We start from the raw sequence: 24,152 nt of genomic DNA, 5'->3' as shown, positions 1-24,152 counted from the left end.
CAAATAATTCTAAGAAAACACAACAGACATGCAAAACGGCAAACAATGGGCCTCATTACGAGTGCGGCAGTAATCGAGTCGGAAAAACTGGCAGGTTACCGCCAGACTCGTATTACCATTGCGCCTACGTGATTCCCGGAATTACTGGGGCATTACAACCCCGGTGACCCGGTAATTCCGGAGGCAGAATTCAGTAAATCCCCATTAGGACTCCATGGGAATGGGGAAGTGGAAACTCCGGCACCATGCTGTAATGGTGCCGGTGTTTCCACGTCAGCCTGCAGGCGGGTGTTGTTAAACCCGCCAGGTCAGTCCTGGCGGGAGTGACACCTCCCGCCTGCAGGACTCGGAATCAGCCGGTCCGGAAAGAACGGTGGTGGCGGATTTACCACCACCGTTCTTTCCGGACCGGCAGACTCATAATGAGGCCTAATGTCTTCAGCAGTTCTCTTCTAAAGATCGAAAAAACAGAATTAAGATGGCAGCATGAGTTTGGGAACATCATATCTCAGTGTTCAGTCTGCAAAGATTCTGTCTAACTAAAGGAATATCAAAAACATGTAAACCTATAGAACATAAACAAATTAAGGATGCTGTTGGACATACTAATAGTGATGCATAACACCAAAGGTTTGTCCTAAATCACAAATAGAGGGCCTTGAAAATACCAGTTCTCACACATAAGACAACCACCTGTAAGTACAAAAGTATATCTTGCGAGTCGGCAAGAGTACATTTCACAAACCACACATCATGTACACCAAGCTTCACTTGTTCTTGGAGCTAGGCAATTTAAAATAAAGGTATTCATTTGTATACATTTTGCAACTCCCTCTTGCATTAACTATAGACAGAACATACTTTCTTTTTACAATAGTGCGCAACTGTGGTAACATTCCAATTATTTTTACACCAAGCATCTGCAGAGATTTGAGTGTTCTGCTCTCTTTCAACTTTTTAATTGACGAAATGTACTAACAGCCTTTTGGTAAATCCTCAAGGAAATTAAACAAGTGTCAATGTTAACGCTGCATGAACCTAGATTGTGAAACCAACTGTGCAATATTCTACATAAAATAATCTACTTGGCTTACAGCAGTCTTTCAAAACACTTAATGAGGTAATTATACTGCTACTATGGGAGATTTATAGACAACGAGCTAGCCTTTCACCGATGACTAAATAATAACAGGTCTGGTATTCTTTAAAGCAATTTTGTCTGTCCGGAGAAAATCAATTTTGAATTGTTTCTGATAAAGTTAATAAGCACCTACAAACATACAACAAACAACAAATCTGTTGAACAAGCATCTGTCTGTATTTTTAGGGAGGAGAAATGTCCACATGGCTTATCTGGCCATCTCTGCACTTGGATTCCCAAAAGGATAGCCAGGGGGCCGGAACACCCACAGGATGGCTTTGGAGGCCGCCGAACCTAGCGGGGGGGGCGTCCACTGGACAGGAGACCCCCGCCATGCAAATGGAAGGGCTCCACAGGACAGGAAAGTATGGAGGGGAGAGCAAGAGAAGAGGGGGGGGCGCAGTTTGGGAACAGCCAGGTGTGGGGATGCAGTCTTGGGAGGAGAAGGAGGAGTGTGGTGGGGTCAAAGGTGCAGATAAAAGAGAGGGAGTGGGGGGGAAGTAGCCCTCTTTTGTTCGAGGTCACTGATGGCGAGTGGACGGTCCCTGGTACGCAGGATCTCAGAAGGGTAGGCCAGGGGACGCAAAGGCAGTGGTAAGAGGCGGCGGAGGATAGCAGTGGTACACAGACAGTCAAGCGTTACGCACAAACAAGTTGGGTACTAATCAAGAAGGATCCAGGGCTCATGAAAATAGCCAGTGCTTGGACACAATAGAGGACTCTTTGATGCAGTCAGAGGAAATATCGATGGATGAGGAATTGCTGAGCCCGAGCAGAGGCTTCAATACGGGCGAGGGATTTTGGGACCGCCTGAATGCATTGGCCAAGGACAAGGTTTGGGAAGCCGCAGTAGGAATTATGAGAAAGGAGCAGGAAGAAAGGCAGGGAATGGTGAGAGTGGCAGAAGAAGTGACTCAGTGATAGGAGAAGAAAGCAATGGGTCAGGGGAGAGGAAAAGACAGGCTAAATCGATAGGCGGGGGCAAGAGCAGGAAGACACAGAAGGTGCTGGAAGACGAATCGGCATTGACAAGGGCCTACATGGGTCATAAGGAATAGGGAATTAATGCAGGGGTGCAGCAAGCATGGCAGGACCAGAAGGCGCCAGTACGGAACAGAGCGGAGGGCAGGGAATGCACATGGGCATGATGGCACCATGCAGAAAACAAAACATTGGGGCGAGTTGCTAAAGGAATTGTTGGGAAAAATGTAAGGAGTTGTGGTGGGAGCAATGAGTGGGCACAATGTGGCAGGCAACAACTGAGAACAGTTGCTAGCGGTGGCGGTAAGGCGAGTGTGCCGAAAGCAGTTGGGGTATGGAACGCGAGTGTTTGACAGGGTGGGACGGATCAGACGACGGCACGAGAGGCAAAAAATAACTTTGGGGGACAGAGGGACAATGTTGAGTTGCAGCAAAGAGCGGAGGGTGTTTCCCCACCGGATATCACCCACTGGAATCACTTGAGTTGGCACATTCCAATCGCAGTGAAGCAACGGATATGGAGACTGGGTACATAGATATCTTCTCCTTGTTAGAGAATGAAAAGGAAGGCTATGACATGCTGAAGGGTCACAAGAAAGAAGAAGGGAAGGGGGATGAAACAAGTGAGATCAGCAAAAACGATGGCATATTGGCTGGACACATTCGCTATCCTAGCACAGATTATAATGGACGGGCTAGAACTGCACATGTATTGTAATGGTATTATGGAGTACGGAAGAAGGGAGACAGGGTTGGCTTTTATATGACCAAAAGTTCAGACTAAAGATGCTATCGGATGCTAAGATGTTATGGTCGAACAAAATCATAGACGAACGGATGGACCATGTGGGGGTGCGCTCATATTGGTGGGTCTGGAACAGTAAGGAGCAGTAAGGAGCAGTAAGGAGCAGGAATGGCCTGCGGAAGGGATACTTTATAATCAGGCCGTAAGCAATGGGGCACGAGGGCATGGGCATCTGGATCACCCGCAAGCTAACAGGGGGATAAAATGGCATGGGGACATAATGAGGCAGCGGCCAGCCGTACATAGGAAGGGGGCAGGGGAGAGGAGACTGCAAAGAAAAAAGGATCAACCGATATACAGGCTCTTCAATGGGGGGGGCATGCAGGTGGGGTCCCAGTTGCAATTTTAGGCAAGCTTTCTCCAATTGTTGAGCTCTCAGGCATGGAGAGGGGCACGCAGGAGGGGAAATGAGGCACAAGAGGATCAGGGTGGTGGGGGATAGCACAGCCGCTTATGGAGTTACAGGGGGAGTCGAGTGGGGGGAGAGTAACAACACCTAAAAGGAGAGGACTGGGAGTGGGAAAGGGCGTGGTTCAGGACAGTGGGACGTGAGAAATGTAACTTGTACACAATGATGAAGTGGAATAAAGTGATGTAACCTATGCATTGATGCATTGCAATTCACAGGCACGAGAAAGAGTGGGAATGCTTAGAATGGGAAGGCAAGGGGGCACCCGTGTGACCAACGAGGTGTGTGCAGCAAACATTAAGTAGAAACGGTAGTCCAGGGGAGATACAAGTGGGTCTACAGGGAATGTCATGTGGCAGCAGAGGTAGGTATAGGGAAGGAAGGTTGGGGGAAGACAAATGGGGAACAGGCAGGGCGGAGGCTACAGCGAGGACCCAGAGGGGCGACCGCTAGTGCTGAGCACCAAAGGCCCATCACCCATACGGGTAGGAAAGGTAGTAGCATGGTTGCAAAGATACCCCCTCATAAAGGAAAGGGGCGCCTTAGTTAGGGGTTTCTCAATGGGCTTTGAAATCCCTATGGTGGAAAGATGGGCACAAAATGCAAAATCGGTTTGGGAGCACCCAGATGTGATCAGGGAAAAGATAGAAAAGGAGTTGAATCTGGGGAGGGTAGTCGGCTTATACACAACAAGACCAATAGAACACTTGATTATTGCACTGCTGGTGGTGGTACCCAAGAAGTAGTTGGGAGCATTTAGATCAATACACAACCCATCATACCTTAGGGGGGACTCAGTGAACCATTGGTTGGACGACAGGTATTGCTCTGTGAGCTACGTCTCCTTTGACGAGGCAGTAAATCTGACACAGAAGGCAAGGCGTGGGAGCCTGCTGGCCAAAGTCAACGTAGGCAGCATTCCAGTTGTTACCAGTACTTTTCACTTGTTAGGATTTCAATTTCACGGGGCAATCTTCATCGATCGTTGCTAGCCAATGGGTTGTTCAATTGCCTGCTCTTACTTTGTGCTTTCCTGGAGTGGGTGCTGAACGAGAGGATGCCCGAAGTAGGAAAAACACACTATCTGGACGATTTCCTATTTGTAGGCAAAAAAGGGGGAGGAACATGTGCAAGGCTATTGTCAGGGTTTAGCAAATTGGCAATGGAGTTATGGGTTCAAATAGCAGCGGAAAAGATGCAAGACTGTGCACAAGGCTTACATACTTGGAGATAGAAAAAGATACAGAAGTTGGGTTGACCAGGTTACCTCGAGAGAAAGTGAAGGAATTTGCGAAAAACATTACTAGGGCAAGGGAAAGCAACTCTGAAGGAAATACAGGTACTGCTGGGGGGGGCTGAACTTTGCAGCAAGAATTGTACTGGCAGTGAGGGCATTTGGAAGGAAACTAGCAGGGGCGATAGCAGGTATAACTAAACTGAGGCACGACATCAGGTTAAATAGGGGCTTGAAGGAAGACATGAGAATGCGGCATAGTTTCATGACAGACTTTAACGGGGTAAGGTTGTGGAGGACACCTTGGATGCAGTACGGACAGGAGCGACTATTGAAAGACGCATCAGGGAGATGGCGGTTTAGAGCGATATTAAGGAAAGCATTGTGCAGGGCGGCATGGTCTAGCAAGTGGCACAGGAAGGGTTGGAGAAAAAACAAACGTGTTAGAACTTTTCCCAGTGGCAGCAGCTCTGCATATATGGAGTACTCACAAACAGACGCTTGACGATATGGTCGAATAACACAGGGGTAGTCCAGGAGATTAACAACCAGACAGCACAAGGTCAGGCAACAATGGGGTTGATTTGCCACTTCGTTTGGGTGACCTGCATTTCAATATGGAGTTAAGAGCAACACACGGGCCGGGTTTACGGAATACAGCCGCTGGCGCATGTTCTCGTTCACAGATCGAGAGGTTCAGATGGCCAAGTACCCAGGTGGAGGAGGCAATGACACCATTCAACGAGAGGCTATTGGCAATGGTGGAGTGGCCGAAAGGATGAAGGAGCTAGCAAAAACAGGCGCTTGTGGATGGGACAAGGAAGACGTACAGAAACCGACCTAGATGGGAGTGGTCAGGAGGTCACACTGGGTGTGTTTGGGAAGGAAGATTATTCTCCAGTTCACACAGCTGGGATGTACACGTTAGTCAGACTGGCAGTCCAATGTTATTTATTCTTACATCAGGACAGAACACCTTTGACACAGTTTCAATTTAGGAGGGTGCTGGCCATGTCATTAGCAAAGACAGGCTTTGGACAGGAGAGATACACGCCACACTCGTACAGGATAGTGGCAGCAACCACGGCCTATGAAGAAGGGCATGACGAGAAAAGAATAATGCACCTAAGGAGGTGGATGTTGAACCGATTCCGGAGCTACATCTGGCCTGGGGGGGGGGATAGCAAACCAGGTTACAGTGCAAGGAATAAGCAAGAGCGGGGATTGAGAAAAATAGACAGAAGTGGGGTGGAGCAGGGCTCAAGGGAGGAAATGCCACTTCAGAGAAGGAGGCAGGGGAAAAGGGGTGGGGGGGAGGAGGGAGCATGGGCAGATACAGGAGAGCGAAAACAAATGGAAACAAATGAAAATGACAATGGAACGATGTAAAGTCGACAATACAATGCTAAACTGAATTCAAACTTTTGTTTCATTCTCAGGGCAAAAGGTAAACATGGGTGGTAGGACACTTGTTGGAATCAAAAAAGAAAGCGGGGTATGCATTAATGGTTGGCTGACAGTATCAAGGGACACACCGGTTTGCGGTTAGGGGGGGTGGTAGAGTCATGGGAGAACTGGATGGCGGTGATCAACGCCATAGAGTCTTGGCTTAGTTACCTAGTGTACCCAAAGAGAAAAAAAAAAGTGCTGCAACGACCAAAAGAGTCCCGCTATCATGGGGCAGGGGGTGGGAGGAGCAGTACGCCCCCCGGGGCAAACGGCCTTGGTGGGGCAAGGGGCATAAGCAGCCAATGGGAGCAAAACAAAAAGGGGTAGTCCTGCCATTGCATGTAAGGGAAGGCTGGCTATAGTTAAGGGAGGCAGGACCTGGGGAAGAGAGGGGAGGGGGGGGATCATCCTCAAAAAGGAGGGTGTGGCTGATGTCAAGAAGCAGCGATACTAAGGGGGTCTGGGGAAGGGGGGTTGGAAGAGCCAGCCGGGGCAGGGAATTGGGGAGCGAAGTTAACTGGCCGTCCCCGGCAAAGGCAAGCATGGACCTATTGGGAGGCAAATGCTACTTGGATAACACAGTGCAACAATGGATTCAAGCTCATCGTAGTTAATGGGATCATGCATACGGATCACCTGTAAGATAACGGTCGTCAAAAATTAAAGCAGCTGTGGAATGTTGATCATCCACTAAAAATGTGTGGCTGTGAATTACTGGGTGAGTATGAGGGAAAGCAAGCCGAAGGGAGGGGGTCGGAGTGGCCAAGTGTTGGGTGTCGCCACTATGCTTGTAGCTGGGAAGAGGAAACTGGATACTAACCAGGACTCTTAGTACAACAAGCTTTGCGAAACAAGTTAGAGTTTAAAAGTGCAACCAAAGCCATACATTTCTGCTTCCTGACCATCCACAAAAATGACAGTCCAAAGGGCCTCAGTTTAAGAGATGGGCAAGCTACTTTAGGCTTGCACACCTTTTACATGTCTGGAGAAAAGAAAAAGGTCTGGCACAGGCTTGTCTCCTTGTCACATGTGCCAGGAGAGCCAAAGCCAAGAAGCTAGGGTTTTATCCCTCTGCTTCTCTCCCATTTATGGCTACTGCAAGAATTACAATAAAATATACCTCTGTGCACTTTTTGGGCAGTGCAAATAATTTTCGTACACAAATCACCAGTGATCTGTTTTTGGAAGTTCTATTGTCTTTCATTTTATTTAAAAGTGTGAAGGTTGTATTTACTATTGCCTAAAACGAAAAACATTTGGATTGGTAACTCAATTACTTAACAAAAATTGATGGGAGCAGCTTGGGTGAAGCAAGTACAGGCATCAGAGCACCCCTACATAAAGGTAGGTAGGACTACAAAATATGACAGTACTTCTCCAGACCTGGCCACTGCCCACCACATATTCAGCAACCTAAAAGTAAAGGTCACTTCGCGTTGGCACACAGTGTCCTCCCGGATGTACCTTTTCCTCCCGACATCCTGGCCTGTTGACCCACTAGCAGTGCAGGCAAACCTGCACCCAGGTGCAATAAAAAGAATGGACTTCTGTCACACCAAAGCAGCCAACATCTTAAAACTCCGAACCATCCCGAACTGCGAAAATGAAGGCCACTCCCTCATAGGTTGTGCTCTGGGTTGGTCTAGGATTTGAGAGTAATGCCCCTACAAGCTTGGTTTGCCCCAGCAGTAACAAACACACAAAGGGAGAATCTCAGTCCCTAGAGTGTGCTCATCACCCTGATGTCGAGCCAAAACCAGAAATCTGCAGCGATGCTTCGTCATGAACACCAATTGGATCCTTCCCCTTTAAAACTGTTATGTTGTATGCAGACAAAATATATGTTTCAGGTTTTCCGTACATTACTTGAACTGGTACACAGATTTGCAGATATGTTGCATTTAGTGTCAGAACTATGTAATGCATGGAAGCACTGTATGTTTTACAATGTTTTTGTGGTCACTACATTGTGGAATATTGCAGTACTTACAGTAAAATGAGTGGGCTAGAACTCAATTACAATTGAACATTTTTTAATATGTATAGTGCCTTCCAACAAGAGTGATAAAACAAAGATGTTAAGGGTAAAAAAACAAAGAAAACTTTTGGTATCTAATGAGCCTATAAATTCATACCTGATGCACCACCCTTATCCTTGGACAAATCCTCAACTTGAAGCTCTCGATAGTGCTTGATACAAAATCTTCGGTCAATTTGATAAAGCAATGCTGGACAGATGTACGTAAATTGATCTGGAGAAATTGGCGAGTTGATGCCGAGACCATAATACTGCAGAAGCTGGGTAACATTTAGACACTGCAAACAAATCAAGTGAAACATTATCCATGCAGAACTGGATTCATCCATTGCTGCTAGTGTACCTGGCACCACATTTTAAAACCAGCTATAATCAAGAGATCATTTTCAATCAACCACAATTAAGCCAACCACTCAGTTAATTACACTCTGGTTCTAAAGGCCTGCTACGGCAGATTACTTTAGAAAACATAATTTCATTTGAAATAACATGGTGTCAGGAAATGAGAAAAATAAAAAATATATGCACAATAACGATGATGGAAATTGCAACTAAGTGAATCCAACGTGTATGTTCATTTGAGAAAGAGTAGCCCTCAATATTAGCATAAGGCCTGATGAAGGTTTGGCAAATCAACATTTTTAAATGCATACCTGCAGGCAAACTGGACAAAGATAGCTTTGCAATTATTAATGTATTTACGCATTCATCTGTAATCTGCTGCACCGGGAAAACATATTTAGAGACATGCTTTCAATGCTAAAAATAGATTAAAGTACAGTGGTAATGTTGCTTCAGACAACTGCTATCAGAAGAATATTGGGGGAAAATTGAATTAGATGTACACAGCTGTGTGGGTTCTCCCATGAAGACTCGAAACTGACCTTGCATGTCTACACTGGCCCAGCTTTAGCGAGCCAGCCATTGTGATAATTGGGGGAAGACAAACAATACTCGATTAGGTCATGAAATCTTCCACAGACTGCATTGAGACCAAAGTTCAATTTACGAGCCACGGAGTACAGATTGGGACGGCATGGGGGGCCTTATAATCTTATTTTCTGTATTCATTAGGAAGTGCTGCTACTAAAGATTTGATTAACTGTTTCACCCAAGGCCAAATCCGGTGCCCGTTTTTCACAACAATGACAACTAACCATGTAGCTTCATGGTCATCCACTCAAAGAAATCAGCACTTACCAGTGAATGCTCTTACTTTCATGCTATTAAAATGTTACTTTCCACACAGGCTTTCTTTTGGACACAATTGACATTCGGGGCAAGCATAATCTCACATCTTCTAGAGAAGGTTTGAGGTAGATAGAGTCAAACTGCAGAAACAGAGAACACACTGGATATGAAGTACTCTGTCACAAATCAAATGATTCCATGAAGAATGTCAGGGCAAGTGACCAAGGCGAGGATCTGAAAATGGGAATTTGATGCATATGCTGTGGCACTGCACTGAACTGACTCATTATTGGCTTAATGTGTGTCGGACATTGCTTCAAATTGTGCAGCTTCAGATTATACTGATAGCGATTGATTGTTTGCTGGGCTACACGGCATTAGCCAAGAGAAGTATATTGATGAAATGGAAGCAGAAAGGACCACCCACGGTAGAGATGTAGATGAAAGATGTATTGTGAGTGAACAAAATGGAAGAAGAGTTCATAAGCCTAGTGCCGGTCAGAAGCTGTCCTAAAGACATATGGGGAGACTTTTGAGCATATCTGAGGGAGACTACTAATCCTGCAACTGATGTAGTGTAACTAACTGCTAGTGAAGGGGCGGGAGATAAGGGAGACGGATCAAGTTACTTACCTGTAACTGTTGTTCTCCAGCATGGGTCTGGCATGGATTCACATGCTCATGAATATTCCCCATCGTCAGGCTGGGAATCCTCGGTAAAGAAAAAATCAGTATCAGTTTCGTTTCTGATCTGTCTTTCCTAGTAGTAACCAATCACTGATCTCTGCGTCATACTGACCACAGCCAATGACTGCCCTCTACCTAAGCCCCGCCTCTGGCAGCCATCTTCAGATTTGGAAGCACGTGAAGTGGCAGTATGACCAAGTGAAGAGCCGCAGAGGGGTAGGCGGGAGGGTTCGCATGTGAATCCATGCCAGACCCATGCTGGAGAACAACAGTTACAGGTAAGTAACTTGTTCCTTCTCCAGCATGGGGTCTGGCATGGATTCACATGCTCGTGAATATAAGAATAGATAGCAGTACACACATGCACAACCACGGGGGGGGTGGCAAAAGGCTCAACATTAAGCAATACAAAAAACTCAACATTAAGCATCTCTTACCTCCTCACCAGGCTCACCTTAAGCGAACAAGTTGCGCAGCACTGCTTGGCCGACCCTGGACTCCTCCCTGGAATCCCGATCGACGCAGTAGAATCTCGTGAAGGTGTGCGTCGACCTCCACGTAGCAGCCCTGCAGATGTCCCGCAGGGGCACACCAGATAAGAACGCCGTAGTAGCAGCGATCGCTCTGGTCGAATGGGCTCTCGGACGGCCTGGCAGCGGTCGGTTAGCCAACTGGTGACAATGCATGATGCAGCCGGAGATCCATCTGGAAATAGAAGACTTCGAGAGAGCCTTCCCTTGATTCACAGGACCAAAGTTCACGAACAGCTGTGATGTCCTCCGGAAACTCTTCGTGCGGTCCACGTAGAACTTCAGCGCTCTAGCCACATCCAGCGAGTGCAAAGTCCTCTCGGCCGGCGACGAAGGAGACGGGAAGAAAACAGGTAACACCAAGGGCTCATTAAGATGGAAGTCCGACGGCACCTTGGGCATAAAGGAGGGGTGCGTCCTAAGCACCACCCTCGAGGCATGGAAAGTCAAGTACGGTGCTTTGCAGGATAGGGCCTGGATCTCTCCCACTCGTCGTGTGGAGGTAATGGCCACCAGGAACGCAGTCTTCCACGACACAAACTTCATAGGTGCGGAGTGCATCGGCTCGAATGGGGGCCCCATGAGCCTGGTCAGCACCACGTTAAGTTCCCACGCCGGGGCCGGGGCCTTCACCGGCGGGAACGACCGGAACAGTCCTTTCATAAACTCTTTTACCAGTCAATGGGACCACAGGGACGTCCGTCCTGTGGTTCTGGTATATCTGGAGATCGCCGCCAGATGGATCTTAATGGAAGCATGGGCTAGCCCAGCCTTTGCCAGCGATAGCAAGTACGGCAGCACTTGAGGGGCCGTAATCAGTAGGGGGTTGATCTTCTGTGCTCGGCACCAGATAGAGAACCTCTTCCACTTATGACCGTAGCATTTGAGAGTCGAGGACGCCCTGGCCTTTGCAAGAACCTCTCTGCAATCGGCCGGTATATCGTAGCCTCCAAACTCTAGCGCTGCAGGAGCCAGGCCTGCAGGTTCAGCGACGCCAGGTCGTGGTGGAAGATGGCGCCTCCTTCTCTGGAGAGAAGGTCCGCGTCCGCCGACAGCTTGATGGGAGGGGACGTTGACAAGTCCAGAAGGTCCGGGAACCAGATCTGCCTCGGCCACGCCGGTGCGACGAGGATCATCCTGCACCGGGACCTCTTGAGCTGGCTGATGAGTCGAAGCAGCAACGGCAACGGAGGGAACGCATACAGGTATAGGCCGTCCTAGGGGAACGGGAACGCATCGCCCATGCTTCTCGGCTGGGGAAACCTGCTGGCGAACCTCTTGCACTTCGAGTTCGTCGCTGTTGCGAACAGGTCGATTTGGGGTTTGCCCCATCGTCGGAAGAGTAGATCCACCTGATCCTGGCGCAGTTCCCACTCGTGACACGCGCGCAGCTCCCTGCTGAGCGAGTCGGCGATGGTGTTGCTTTCTCCTGCCAGGTGGAAGGGAACCAGGAACATCCCCAGGGCGACCGCCCAGTGCCACAGATCCTGTGCCTCCTTGGATAGGGCTGGGGATCTGGTGCCTCCCTGCTTCCGTATGTAAAACATTGTCGTGGTGTTGTCCGTGAAGATCCGCACCACCTTGCCCTTGAGCGACGGGAGGAACGATTTGAGAGCCCAGAACACGGCTCAGAGTTCCAGGATGTTGATGTGCAGGAGCCTCTCCTCCGGGAGCCAGAGGCCTCTTGCGTGGAGATCTCTGGTGTGGGCGCCCCAACCGTCTCCTGGTACGCCGGCGTCTGAAAGTCCTTGCCCGCCGTGAGGTGTGCCCGAACGCCCCACCACTGAATCGCCCGCCGGAACACCTCATTGAGGGGGACCCTCACCACTGAATCGCCCGCCGGAACACCTCGTTGAGGGGGACCCTGTCTTCGAAGGTGCCCGTCGCCTGTATCCAACGGGCGTCGAGAAATTCTTGAAGTGGGCGCATCCGTAGTCTGCAGAGGCGCACCAGGTAGATGCAAGAGGACATCATCCCCAGGAGGGACTTGATGGACCTCACCCTGGCCACGTCCGTGGCTAGCAGGCGCTGCACTTTGCCTAGAATGGTCTTCGTCCGTTCTGCCGACGGGGCCGCCAGGCGCCTCACTGTATCGAGCTTCGCTCCCAGAAACAGGGCCACCTGCGACGGCACCAGGTGGGACTTCGGGTAGTTTATGGCGAATCCCAGGTTTGTGAGTAGCTGGACGGTCCTCGCAGTGTGTTCGACGGCGAGTTCCCTCGTCCTTGAGCGGATGAGCCAGTCGTCCAGGTAGGGGTAGACGTGAATCCCCTGTAGGCGCAGCCGCGCCGCCACTGGTGCTAGGCACTTGGTAAAGACCCTGGGGGCCGACTTCAATCCGAGCGGCAGTGCTCTGAATTGGTAGTGGCGTCCCTGGACGACGAACCCGAGGAACTTTCGGTGACTTTTGAGGATGGGAACATGGAAGTATGCATCCTCCAGGTCCAACGACGATAGAAAGTCGCCTTCCTCCAGCTGTCCCAGTACGTGCTGGAGGGCGACCATCCTGAACTTTTGTGATCTGATGTATTTGTTCAAACGACGAAGGTCCAGGATGGGGCGCCAGCCGCCTGTCTTCTTCCTGACGAGGAAGTACCTTGAGTACACCCCGGAGCCTCTTCGGGACAAGCTCGATGGCGCCTTTCCCGAGCATCGCCCGTACTTCCAACAGCAGTTGCGGGACGTGATTTTCCTTCCTGGCCACAGGTGGAACGTGAGGGCACTTCTTCAGGAATTCGATAGAGTGTCCTCTTGCCAGGGTATCCAGCACCCAACGGTTGGTGGAGATGGACTTCCACACGCCGACGAAATTCGTCAGCCGGCCTCCCACCGGGGTGCTTCGGTGGGGGCCCGAGACCACGGCCGGTTCAGTCCTGCTTGGAGGTGGTGGCCTTGCCGCCCTGGCCACCTTGCCGACGGCGACGAGGCGCTCCCTGCTTGCTGCGACCCCTGTAGGCCTCCTGAGACGAGGAGCTTGCCGCCTGGCAGTAGGACGACGAGCCACCGCTGGATCCCTTGGAGGCACCCCGTCTGCCTCCGGCGCTCCGAAAGGGCCGTCGTTGCTGAAGGGCTCCTAGGGCGCGGGCCGTCTCCGTGTCTGTTTTTATGGCTTGGAAGGATTCGTCCACCGCCTTCCCGAACACGTGGCTGCCGTCGAAAAGCATGTCCAACACCCTGGTCTGGACGTACTGACGGAAGTCGGTCGCCCGGAGCCAACCCCATCGTCGTAGGCAAACACTGTTGCCCAGCTGGCGGAACCCGCTATCGGCAATATCGGTTGCCACTGTTATGGCGTGGTCCGACACCACCTCGCCCTCTTGCAGTATTTCCAGAGCCTCGGACCTCTTGTCGTCCGGCAGGAAGTCCAATATGGGGGCCAGCTTAAACCAGAGCTCCCTGTCGTAACGGGCCACGATCGCCAGGGCGTTGGCCGCTTTGATCGTCGTCGCCACCGACGAAATGACCCGCCGCCCCATGGCGTCCAACTTCTTTCCCTCGCCGTCCGGCGGGGAATTCGACGTCGAGGCTCCTGACCCCGCCGCTTTCTTCTTCGCCGCCGCCGAGACGACCGAGTCTGGCGTTGGCTGGGCCCTGAGGCACAGGGGAGCGGTTTCGGGGACCCGGTACTTCTTCTCGTACCGGTCCCGTTTGGCTGGTGCCGTGGAGGGGTTCTTGAGAACCGACAGGCCCTCCTCCCAGATGTCATCGATTAGGGGCACCGCGATGACCGTCTTCCTCTTGGCCTCCCGGCGCTGATAGAGGAAACCTTCCTTTTTCTGCTCCTCCGGGCAGAGCTGGAACAATTCGGACGCCCTGGCGATCATGGCGTGGAATGAGCCAATCTCGTCGGGCGGCGAGGCCCGTGCAACGGGAGACGGGAGACCCGTTCCGTCGTCGTCGCCCTCAGAACCCGTCGTCGAGCCCAACGCACCGTCATCTCCCGACTCGTTGGAGGATGAGGAGGGAACTGTAGGCCTTACGGGTGCGAGCGGAGGAGAGGGTTGGGTCCTCCGTCGTTTGTTCTGAGGACTTCCCGACGGGCCAGGTTGCGGGTCCTCCGGCCTGGGCCGTGGGAATCTCGTCCTATCTCAGAGCACAAGGACTGGATGGCAGACAAAATGGCCGCCGAGCCATCCGGAGGCCTAGGATCCGGCTGCGCCGGAAGGGAAGGCCGCTCTTCCTCGCCATCGTCGTCTTCCTCGGTTATCTCCCGAGGATCTTCCTGACGGGATCGAACCTTCTCGAATTGGACTTCGAGGTTCCTCACGGCCTCGGTCAGTTCCTCCTCCGAGGCTGACTCCGAGCTCGAGGAGGGCACTGTGCCCCCCCTCGCTTCTTCCATCATGGCGGCCACGACGATGGGCTGAAAAGAGGATTCCCTCCTTGGCGGCAGGGAAACTCTAGTCCCGGAGGCGGTCTCCGCTGGCGGTGTCTCTGCCGGCTTGGCCAGAGTCGCCGCAATAGCCTCGATAGAGGCCTTCGCCTGCTGGGTAGGGGCCTTGACCACCTTGGGTGCGTCCTGGGCCCTCTCCTTTGGGGGAGGGGCGACGCCTCGCTCCCCCTCTTCCGAGATCGGACGGGGCTTCTCCCGAAGCTTACCCGGGGTCTCGGACTTCTTCTTCCCCGAACCGGAGCGTTGGCTCGTGGTTGACGGTGCCGGGGAAGGTGCGCCCTGCCTGGCGACCGAAGAGCCCGACCTTTCAGCGCTCCCGGAGCCGGCGGACTCGCGGCGCTTGGCCTGGTGTTGGGCCCCCATCGCAGGGGCGCCCGCACAGGACTTAGAAGCCCGCTCGGACCCTTTCTTCTTCTTCTCACCAGTCGAGCCCTTCTCCAACCAGCTTGCGAGACGGGATCGACGGTCCCTCATGGTCCGCTCCGACAAGTTCTTGCAGAACTGGCAGTCCTTCTCTACATGAGTCTTGTCCCCATGAAGACAGTAGAGGCATCGCGAATGTTCGTCTTCCTTAAACACATTCTGCAGCCCGCAACCAGGGCAGCTGCGAAACAGCTTGGGACCGGGTGACGAACTCGCATCCTGGGCCATCTCGAAGTAGGCCGCGAATCTTCTGGAATCCTCCAAGAAGTTGATTCGACGAAATCTTCACCCTTGAGGGGCGTAGGAAAATCCCGCAACGGGAAGCCGTTAACGGGAGTAGAAACGGTGGAGCTTGAGGCTCGATTAACCGAAAAAATGTGAAAATTCACCTGAAAAAACGCGAAACACGCAGTAAAAGCTCGAGAGCTAAGCACGAGGACTCCCAACACTTGAACGTGCGGTAAAAATCTGAAGATGGCTGCCAGAGGCGGGGCTTAGGTAGAGGGCAGTCATTGGCTGTGGTCAGTATGACGCAGAGACCAGTGATTGGTTATTACTACGAAAGACAGATCAGAAACGAAACTGATACTGGTTTTTTCTTTACCGAGGATTCCCAGCCTGACGACGGGGAATATTCATGAGCATGTGAATCCATGCCAGACCCCATGCTGGAGAAACATCTATATGCACAGCATGATGGAGTTGTGCCGTATGATGCTATGTATAATGTGTACATTGTTGCTTTCACCAAGTGCTTAAAAGTACATTACTTTTTTTTTTTCCAAATACTGGGTATGAATGGCCTACTGGGTGATAGTGCAGTATTAGAGCCTTCACTCCAGTAAGGGGAGGTCTCTAGACCTCTGGGCACGCTCTCAAAAACAAGCATGATACCACTGCTGACCTCTAATCTAACTGCTTATTGGGCCACTAACACTGGCATCTCCATATATGTTCTGCCATAAACATGATGCCCAAGCCTGACCATTTACATGGGAGTCCGAAAGTACTGTGGAAAGTGAGGCTTCAATTGCATAAAGAGGAACAGGAAGTGGGAGAATAGAGTCACAGGGGAACAAAGGACTAAGTGTGGAATCATTTATGGTAGGGATTGCAGTCTTCATTTCAGGCAGGAAGTCATTTTTGTAGAGAGCACAGCTACTGTTTTTTAATTAAAAAAAGGTAGAATTGTATTCGTTTTAACTGGACATTATTAACGACATGTGATTATACACCAGCAATTCGTTTACATCACATCAACCATGCATAGTCCATGCATCCCCCATTTCCCCCATCCTTCACCCCCCCAGGAGTATTCACTAAACATACAACAGGTACAATAACATGAGTAATGCAGGTGACGTACATTGCAACAAATATGTTTCAGGGCATGTCGATAAGGTTAAGGGCCCCCACTCTCCTAGGACACGAGAGGGCGTTAAAGTCTCTCTGCATATGGGACCAAAAGGGAAAGGACCACAGGGTGTTCCTTATGTTCGATGTGGGTTTTGCCATCCCCAACATAGTCCACACCTTATCCATCAATAGATGCGTCAAGGGGGCCTTCTTGTTCCTCCACAACTCGAGCATTGCCAACTTTTCCACCAAAAGTAAGTAAAGCAATAATGTCCTCTCAGAGGCAGTTCCTTTTGGTTGGAGACCCGGGATCGATAAGACACAGCACACAACACACTGGGCCATCTGGAACATCAACATTAGGTATATCCTTTATTCTGGATCTCACCTCTAGCCAATAGTCTTGAATCAATGGGCAGCCCCATAACACATGGAGTAACTTTCCATCCCCATTACAGCCTCTCCAGCAGAGTTTGGAGTTGCCGGTGTGGCTGCGGTGCAGGCGATACAAGATTTTGTACCACCTTGTTAACATTTTGGCCTGTGGCTCAACTAGCCGGGGGCCCAAGGGTGCAGTCATTCCTTTATAGATTCCCAACCTCCCCCCTGTTAGTGGTTGGCCCAGCTCCCGCTCTCAGCTCTCGAGTAGAAAGTGAATTGATACACTTATAGAGGCAGGAGATGAGCGCTTCGGAACCTGCCACAGACTGGAAAACCAACTTGAGGTTTGTCAGCTGTCTAGTTGCTCCGACCACATTAGTTGGAAGCAGGTACCCAATTCTGTCCGCCTCCCCAACCCCATGGGTGCCTTGCTGTCCTCGAAGCTACAAATCTTCCTATTATAGAAGAGATCTCCAAGCTTCCCTACCCCCTTTCCCATCCATTGGTAAAAACCCCAGTCTACTTGCCCCGGAGTGATTCATTATGAGGAGAGTGAACAGGGAAGGAAAGGTGGCGGACCCCTGCATCTTGCCCACACTGTCCCATGCCTCTAGGGATCACCTTGTGACTGAATCGACATAGAGACTCTGCACTCTTGCCTGCTGCGGGATCCAGGGTTGAGTCCCTATGTGGCATCCAGCCACCGCCTGTTCCAAGCTAACCCAGATCTTGTGCGAGATCCGCTGGACAAGGCGATGATGAGTCCGATTTCCAAGGCCCTGTAGTAATCCCACAGCCTGGGAACCCCAGTCCCCTTTTATTCTTGCCGATGTAAAGCATGCACCTATTAACTGCAGGGGAGCCCTCCTTCCATAAGAACTGCAATAGCATGGTGTCCCATACCTACAGAGTACGCTTAGTGTCTGGGCCTGGATACTAACTCCCAGATATTTCACTGACTAGAGGCCCAGGAGTATGTGAAGGACTGCTCCAAAGCAGACTGCAGCGCCGGAGGAATATACAGCCCTAGTATCTCTGATTCAGAAGTGTGGACTTTAAAACCTGAGAACAGGCCGTACCCATATTTCCACTGCTATCCGTTGTAGCAAGGTCATTGGATCTGTAACCGAAAGAATTACACCATCCACGAAAAAGCGAATTTTATGTTGGACACCACCAAATTTGATACCCGATACGTCCCCATTCGCCCTAATCCTGGCTGTGAATGGTTCTATTGCCCTTGCGAAAAATAGGGTTGACAAGGGACTTCCCTGCCGGGTTCCCTGCTCCATTGACCAGCAGGCAAGCCGTTGGTGCCACGTAGTTGGACATAATCATACGTTGCATCAGAGGAACAAAGTTAAATTTATTGAGTGCCTCTCTCAAAAAGCCCCACTATACACGGTCAAAGGCTTTATCAGCGTTCAGTGCCAATAGAAGAGAATGTGCGGCATTCCGATCCAACATATCGACTAGATGGAGAATCTTTCCAATATGGTCTACCGTGCCTATACCCCACACGAAGCCTGACTGATCTGTGTTAATCAAGTTAGGGAGAAGTTTCTCCAACCTGGTAGCTAACATTGGTGAATAGCTTGTCATCTATATTTAACAGAGCAATCAGCCTACATAAGGAGTACAAAGTGGGGTCTTTCCCTGCCTTGGGTATCAGCGTCAACTGTGGTTCCCCATAGATCCAGGCAGTCTCCAACCGCCCTCCCGCACCCCCATCTTGCATGTAGTTGAATACATCACGAAGGGGGGCTTGGCCAGGACCTGGCTCAATGATCCGTAAAACAAGGCCTTTAGGCCGCCCGGGGCATTGTTAGGTTTGAGCGATCCAATATCTCGGAGGACCTCTTGTGAGTCTATGGGGGCCTCTAACAGCTCCTTATCATATTGGGACAATCGGTTCAGTTCTATCCCATCTAAATAAGCTACCTGGTTGTCTTGCGCAGGGAGCTCAATGTGTAGAGAGATTCAAAGGACTGAAATATTTCCCTTTTTTTAATCCTCCTCCCCCCCCGTCCTCCATTCCGTGCCTCACCGAATGAATAAACGAATGGCTTATTTGTTGTCTGAGGAGGTGAGCCAAGAGCTTGCCTGAACTATTACCCTGTTTGATATATCTATGCCACAGGCCCAACAGTGCCCTTTCTGTTCTCTGAACACTCAGTAGTTTCAACTGCTGTTAAGCCACACTCATATTGCTTAAATTTGTGGCGAGTCGGATCTGCAGCATACTTCCCATCCGCTGCCTTAACCTCAGTCAGCGATTCTCCGGTCACTAGGCCTTGAAGCTCCCCCGGGCCACTGCTTTTAGCGCATCCCACCTTATGCTATCACTTGTGTCCCCCTTATGGTTAGCTCTCAGGAAGCCCTGTATGGTACGCTTCAATTCCGCAGCACAAGTCATATTCAGACTTATCCGCTGAACCCTACCCTAGTCCTGAAAATGTAAACTACCATGTCATGGTCTGCCAAGGTCATGGTTTAAATATTCAACGCTGCAGCTAAACGTGCCAGCCCTGTGGAAATAAAAATGTAATCTATAGGTGATGCAGAGGTGTGTATATGGGACCTATAGGTAAAGGCTGTGTCAGTGGGGTGGTTGGAGCACCATATATCAATGGAGGTCACAAGCAGCTATGCAGGCCTAGCGCTTTGGAGGCCGCTCCAGAGAAGGGTTGTGTTGAGTGACCCGACTTGTCTGTACCAGGCGTCCATGGATTTCCGAATTAATCACAATATATCTGCCGTCGGTATCCATTTTTGTATCGGTATGCTTAAACCCCAAGTCCCTATGCAGAAGGAATGCCACCCCCACCATCCTACTAGGCACCGAGAAAAATGATTGGTGTGGAAAGTGCTTATTCTTAAACTGGGAGTGGTCCTTACATAAAAGATGAGTTTCCTGTAAGCCACATATGTGTATGTGTAGCCGCTGCAATTCACAAAAGAGCTGGGTGCGTTTCCCAGGGTGATCAGACCCCGGGCGTTTAGAGTGCCTACATTAATAGTCATTCCCCTTCTTCAGCTATCTTTTCCTTCCCTGGTCCGCCCACACACACCCACCCAAACGGACCCACCCACCCATGGACCTCTCTCCTCCCTGCCCCTGTGAGCTTGTATCCATTCAAATATCTATCTATGTTTTTTTATATCGCGCCACACACCCTAAGGCATCAGGGTGCTCACGGGACAGACAACAAAAAATAGAAAAGGGGATGCAAATGTTCTTTTTTTTTTTTAAACTTTATTTATTAAGGGAACGGTTCACAGCAAGACAATTCTCATAAGCAGTGCAGCACAGCATGTGCATAATTTCGACAATGACATATATCTATGGCAATGAGGCAGGCATCATCACCTAAGGTGACAGTAGGTGTTACATCAGCATCAGACATCAGATCACATAGGTACAGACGTAACAGCGACCATATATCTTTGGGACGACAGGGCGTCGGGACTGATAAGACAAAAAGTTCCTCATCGTCATTCACCAAACATAAGTCTTTCAGGAAGTTGGATCGGGTAGGCCCTGCGGCGGATTTCCAACATTTAAGGATGCAGCGTTTGGCAATAACACATGAGATATTAAAAAAACCTTCTCGTGGTTTCCTTCACCTTTCCAATGTCACCAAACAGGTATTTCAGGGGGGACAGAGCGGCTGGGATCGCCGTTATCTCCTCAAGGAGCTCAGCCACTTCTCACCAAAAGTCCGCAATAACAGGGCACGACCAGTACATATGATACGCTCCAGCATAGGGAGCGCCACATTTCGAACAAGTCCCTGTGCAACCCTCTACAAACTTAGCTAGCCTAGCCGGGGAGTAATGTAACTGATTCAGGATTTTAAATTGAATCAGTCGGAGTCCTGAGTTCATGGAGACTAATTTGGTGAGTTGACAATATCGGGCCCATCTCACATCATCAATCTGGGTACCCAAATCCCGTTCCCAGGTTTCTCTGATAGTGTTTCGTGAGGGGGGAATGTGTTTGCACCAAGGTGTATAGCGACGAGACTCCCTTATTATGACCATCCGTCGTCACCACAGCTCTGATGCATTCATGTGTCTGGGGTTCTGCCGGGAAGGAAGGCCATAAGCTGTTCTCATACGATAGTATTGAAGGCGCTTAAGCTGGCCACCCCCCACTGCATCCATGAAGTCTGCGAGTTCACAAAACATGCCATCGGGGAACATGTCTTGCATCCTGAAAAGTTTATTTGGGTCCCAGGTTCGCTGAAGGGCCATGTCAAAAGTCGGGGAAATACTAGAGAAGTTCCACAGGGGTATATCTGGGTCATAGGGGATCTCCAGGCCAATCCTCCTGTAGACCCTGGACCAAGCGTGTGTGGTGATGTATACCGGGTAGAATGGGCAGCTGTTACCACAAGTGGGGTTCAGGAGGACAGATCGTATATCATTAGGGCGGACTGCGTGCTTTTCAAGAAGAATGTGTGGGGCTGTGTCTTCGGGGTCAAACCAATGTTTCACAAATTGTGCCTGTGCCGCTATACAATATAATTCAAAATCAGGGGTCGCAATACCGCCCTGTGAGTATGGCTCCACCATCTTGTCCCAACCCAGCCTAGCAATTTTCTCGTTCCAAATAAAGGAAGATGCCAATGATTTAAGTTTTGCAAAAAAGGGTTTACCGTGCCAAATCGTGATGTTGTTGACGAAATATAAGAGTTTGGGTAGAACTACCATTTTAAGTAGGGCCACTCGGCCATATAAGGACAGAGGGAGATTAGCCCATAGTTGGAGCTTGGTCGTAAGGGTGAGAAGTAATTTGCCGTGATTATGAGAGTACAGCAGCCGTCTATCTCTGGCCACCATGATTCCCAGGTATCTTACCTGCGTGGGGGCAGGCTTAAACCCTGTAATATGAGATAGGTCCCCTGTATTAGGGGTCAATGGAAATATTTCAGATTTTGGGACAATGATTTTATATCCTGAATATTCTGAGAACTCGTGTATATCAGACATAATGTGTTGCACATTCTCATGTGGGTCCCGGACATATAACAGTGTATCATCCGCGTACAGTGATATAATTTGGGGAGGGCCAGTCATCCTGAGACCTCTGTGCGAGTGGTGTTGACGGATATATTCCGCCATCGGTTCAATATTGAGTGCAAAAAGAAAGGGCGAGAAAGGACAGCCCTGTCTGGTCCCTCTGTGTAGATGGAAAGAGGGGGACAGGGTGTTATTAGTTAGGACCTTGGCAGATGGTTGGGTATATAGCAACCGGATGCATTTAATAAAATATGGCCCAAGTCCAAACCTCTCGAGTACCAGGAAAAGGTATGTCCAGGAGACGGAATCAAAGGCCTTTTCGGCATCTAGGGCCACTATAGCCGCTTTTGCCTCCAGATCTATTTGCGCCAGAACATTAAATAATCGTCTTAGGTTTAAAGCGGTAGATCTGGTTGGTATAAAGCCAGCTTGGTCGGGGTGGACCAGGATTGGCATATACGGCAGGAGTCTGGTGGTCAGCACCTTGCAGAAGATTTTCGCGTCAGTGTTGATTAGGGAGAGGGGCCTGTAGGAGGCCATATCCTGTGCTGGTCTGTGTGGCTTCAGAAGGACCGTAATGACCGCTTCACGCATCAAGTCTGGAAGGATACCACGATTCATAGCCTCTTCCCACACTTTCAGTAATAGTGGGGCCAGCTCACCCTGAAATTCTTTGTACAGTTAATGGCCTCAGTGAGTTCTTCAATAGTAACGGGTTGATCCAAAATGTTTCGTGTCGTTTGGGTAAGTGTTGGGAGATCGAGGGAGTCTAGGTACCTGAACGGGTCTTCCCTGGTTTTAACATCATGATCAGAGTACAGAGCAGAGTAGAAATCAGCAAACGTAGAATTAATGTCCCTTTCTTTATTGACCGTGACCCCAGCTGGGTTCTGGATACTAGCGATTGGGTTAAGGTCCCTCTCTGTTCTAAGCATGTTAGCCAGAAATCTCCCCGCTCTATTACTCTCCCCGTACTTGCGGGCCTCAGCCGGGGTAGCCATGTATAAGACTTCACTGTTGGCTAGCTCATTGAATTCCTTGAGGGAAGCGTGCATCTTAGACAGGGTTTCCTTGTTCAATGTGGCGCTATATTCCGTCTGTAATGTGTCTATTGTGGCTTCAGCCACACCCAGTTCCCTTCTCACCGCTTTCAGCATACCTGTAGACTTACCCAGCATAGTACCCCGAATCAAAACATTGAATGCCTCCCATAGGGTAGCATAGGTGCTCAACGAACCCTCGTTCAACTCCAGAAATTCCTCAATTTCAATATGTAGTGCCTCACAGATATTGGGGTCCCTAAGGATCGCAGAGGGCATTCTCCACCTTTTAGCCGGAGGTGGGGCGTCATCTAGGCTGATGTCTAGTGTTATCGGCTAGTGGTCTGAGAGCGTGCATTGCACAGTAGTGATCGCCCCAGAGAGGGATGAACTAATGAACCAATAATCTATACGGGAGTGGGAGTCATGAACAGATGAGTAGAAAGTGAATTTCCTCTCATATGGATGTAACGTGCGCCATGCGTCAATTATATCGGTCTGTTCCATCATCTGTCTAACAGTAAGAGCCGCTTTGGACGGGGCCCTGGGGGAGGTAGATGAACGATCCAGGGAGTGATCAAGAATCATATTAAAATCCCCACCCCATATTATTTGCGCCTCTTCCGATGTGGACAGCATATCGAGGATTGCGCAGTAAAATAGCGGGTCATCTATATTAGGACTGTATGTGTTAATCAAAGTGTATCAGGAAGGCACCTGGCAGCAAAAAGGTGTGCAGCGCGGCTCCTCCTCTCTCCGGCCTGTAACGAGCCGACGTCGCCGGCTGTCGCGTGATTCCTCTGGAACCGTGGTCCGGGTATGTCGCTGCCACGGTCACGGTGTAGGTTTCCAGTTCGATATCTCAGGATTGAACCAGCGTTTCTGCAGGGGAATCAGTGGAATGATGCCGCAGGTCTTCCACTGCCGATAACAGATGTTTATTGGCGTGTAGGTGGCCCCGAACAGGATTAATTTTATGTTAGGATATGTTACGGGCTGGAGCTCTCCCATCAGGCGGCCATCTTCGTCGTGCGCAACAGCGCCCCCTCGATGCAAACGGTCTTGATGT

At 50.1% G+C, this 24,152-nt stretch overlaps 1 protein-coding gene across 3 annotated transcripts in view; it reads right to left on the bottom strand.

The window, feature by feature from the left end:
* The window catches only part of SLC39A10 (solute carrier family 39 member 10), an 802,105-nt gene that overhangs the window by 674,597 nt on the left and 103,356 nt on the right, over positions 1-24,152 (bottom strand). For all 3 annotated transcript variants that reach the window (XM_069615702.1, XM_069615703.1, XM_069615704.1), the window contains exon 3: positions 8,155-8,335. In XM_069615702.1, coding sequence (XP_069471803.1) covers positions 8,155-8,335 — 181 coding nt within the window. The remainder of the gene's footprint in view (positions 1-8,154; positions 8,336-24,152) is intronic.

This window comes from Ambystoma mexicanum, chromosome 9 (genome assembly GCF_040938575.1).
Source record: "Ambystoma mexicanum isolate Mex_15411 chromosome 9, UKY_AmexF1_1, whole genome shotgun sequence".
Taxonomy (NCBI): Eukaryota; Metazoa; Chordata; class Amphibia; order Caudata; family Ambystomatidae; genus Ambystoma; species Ambystoma mexicanum.
This window is presented reverse-complemented; position numbering and strand designations above follow the sequence as displayed.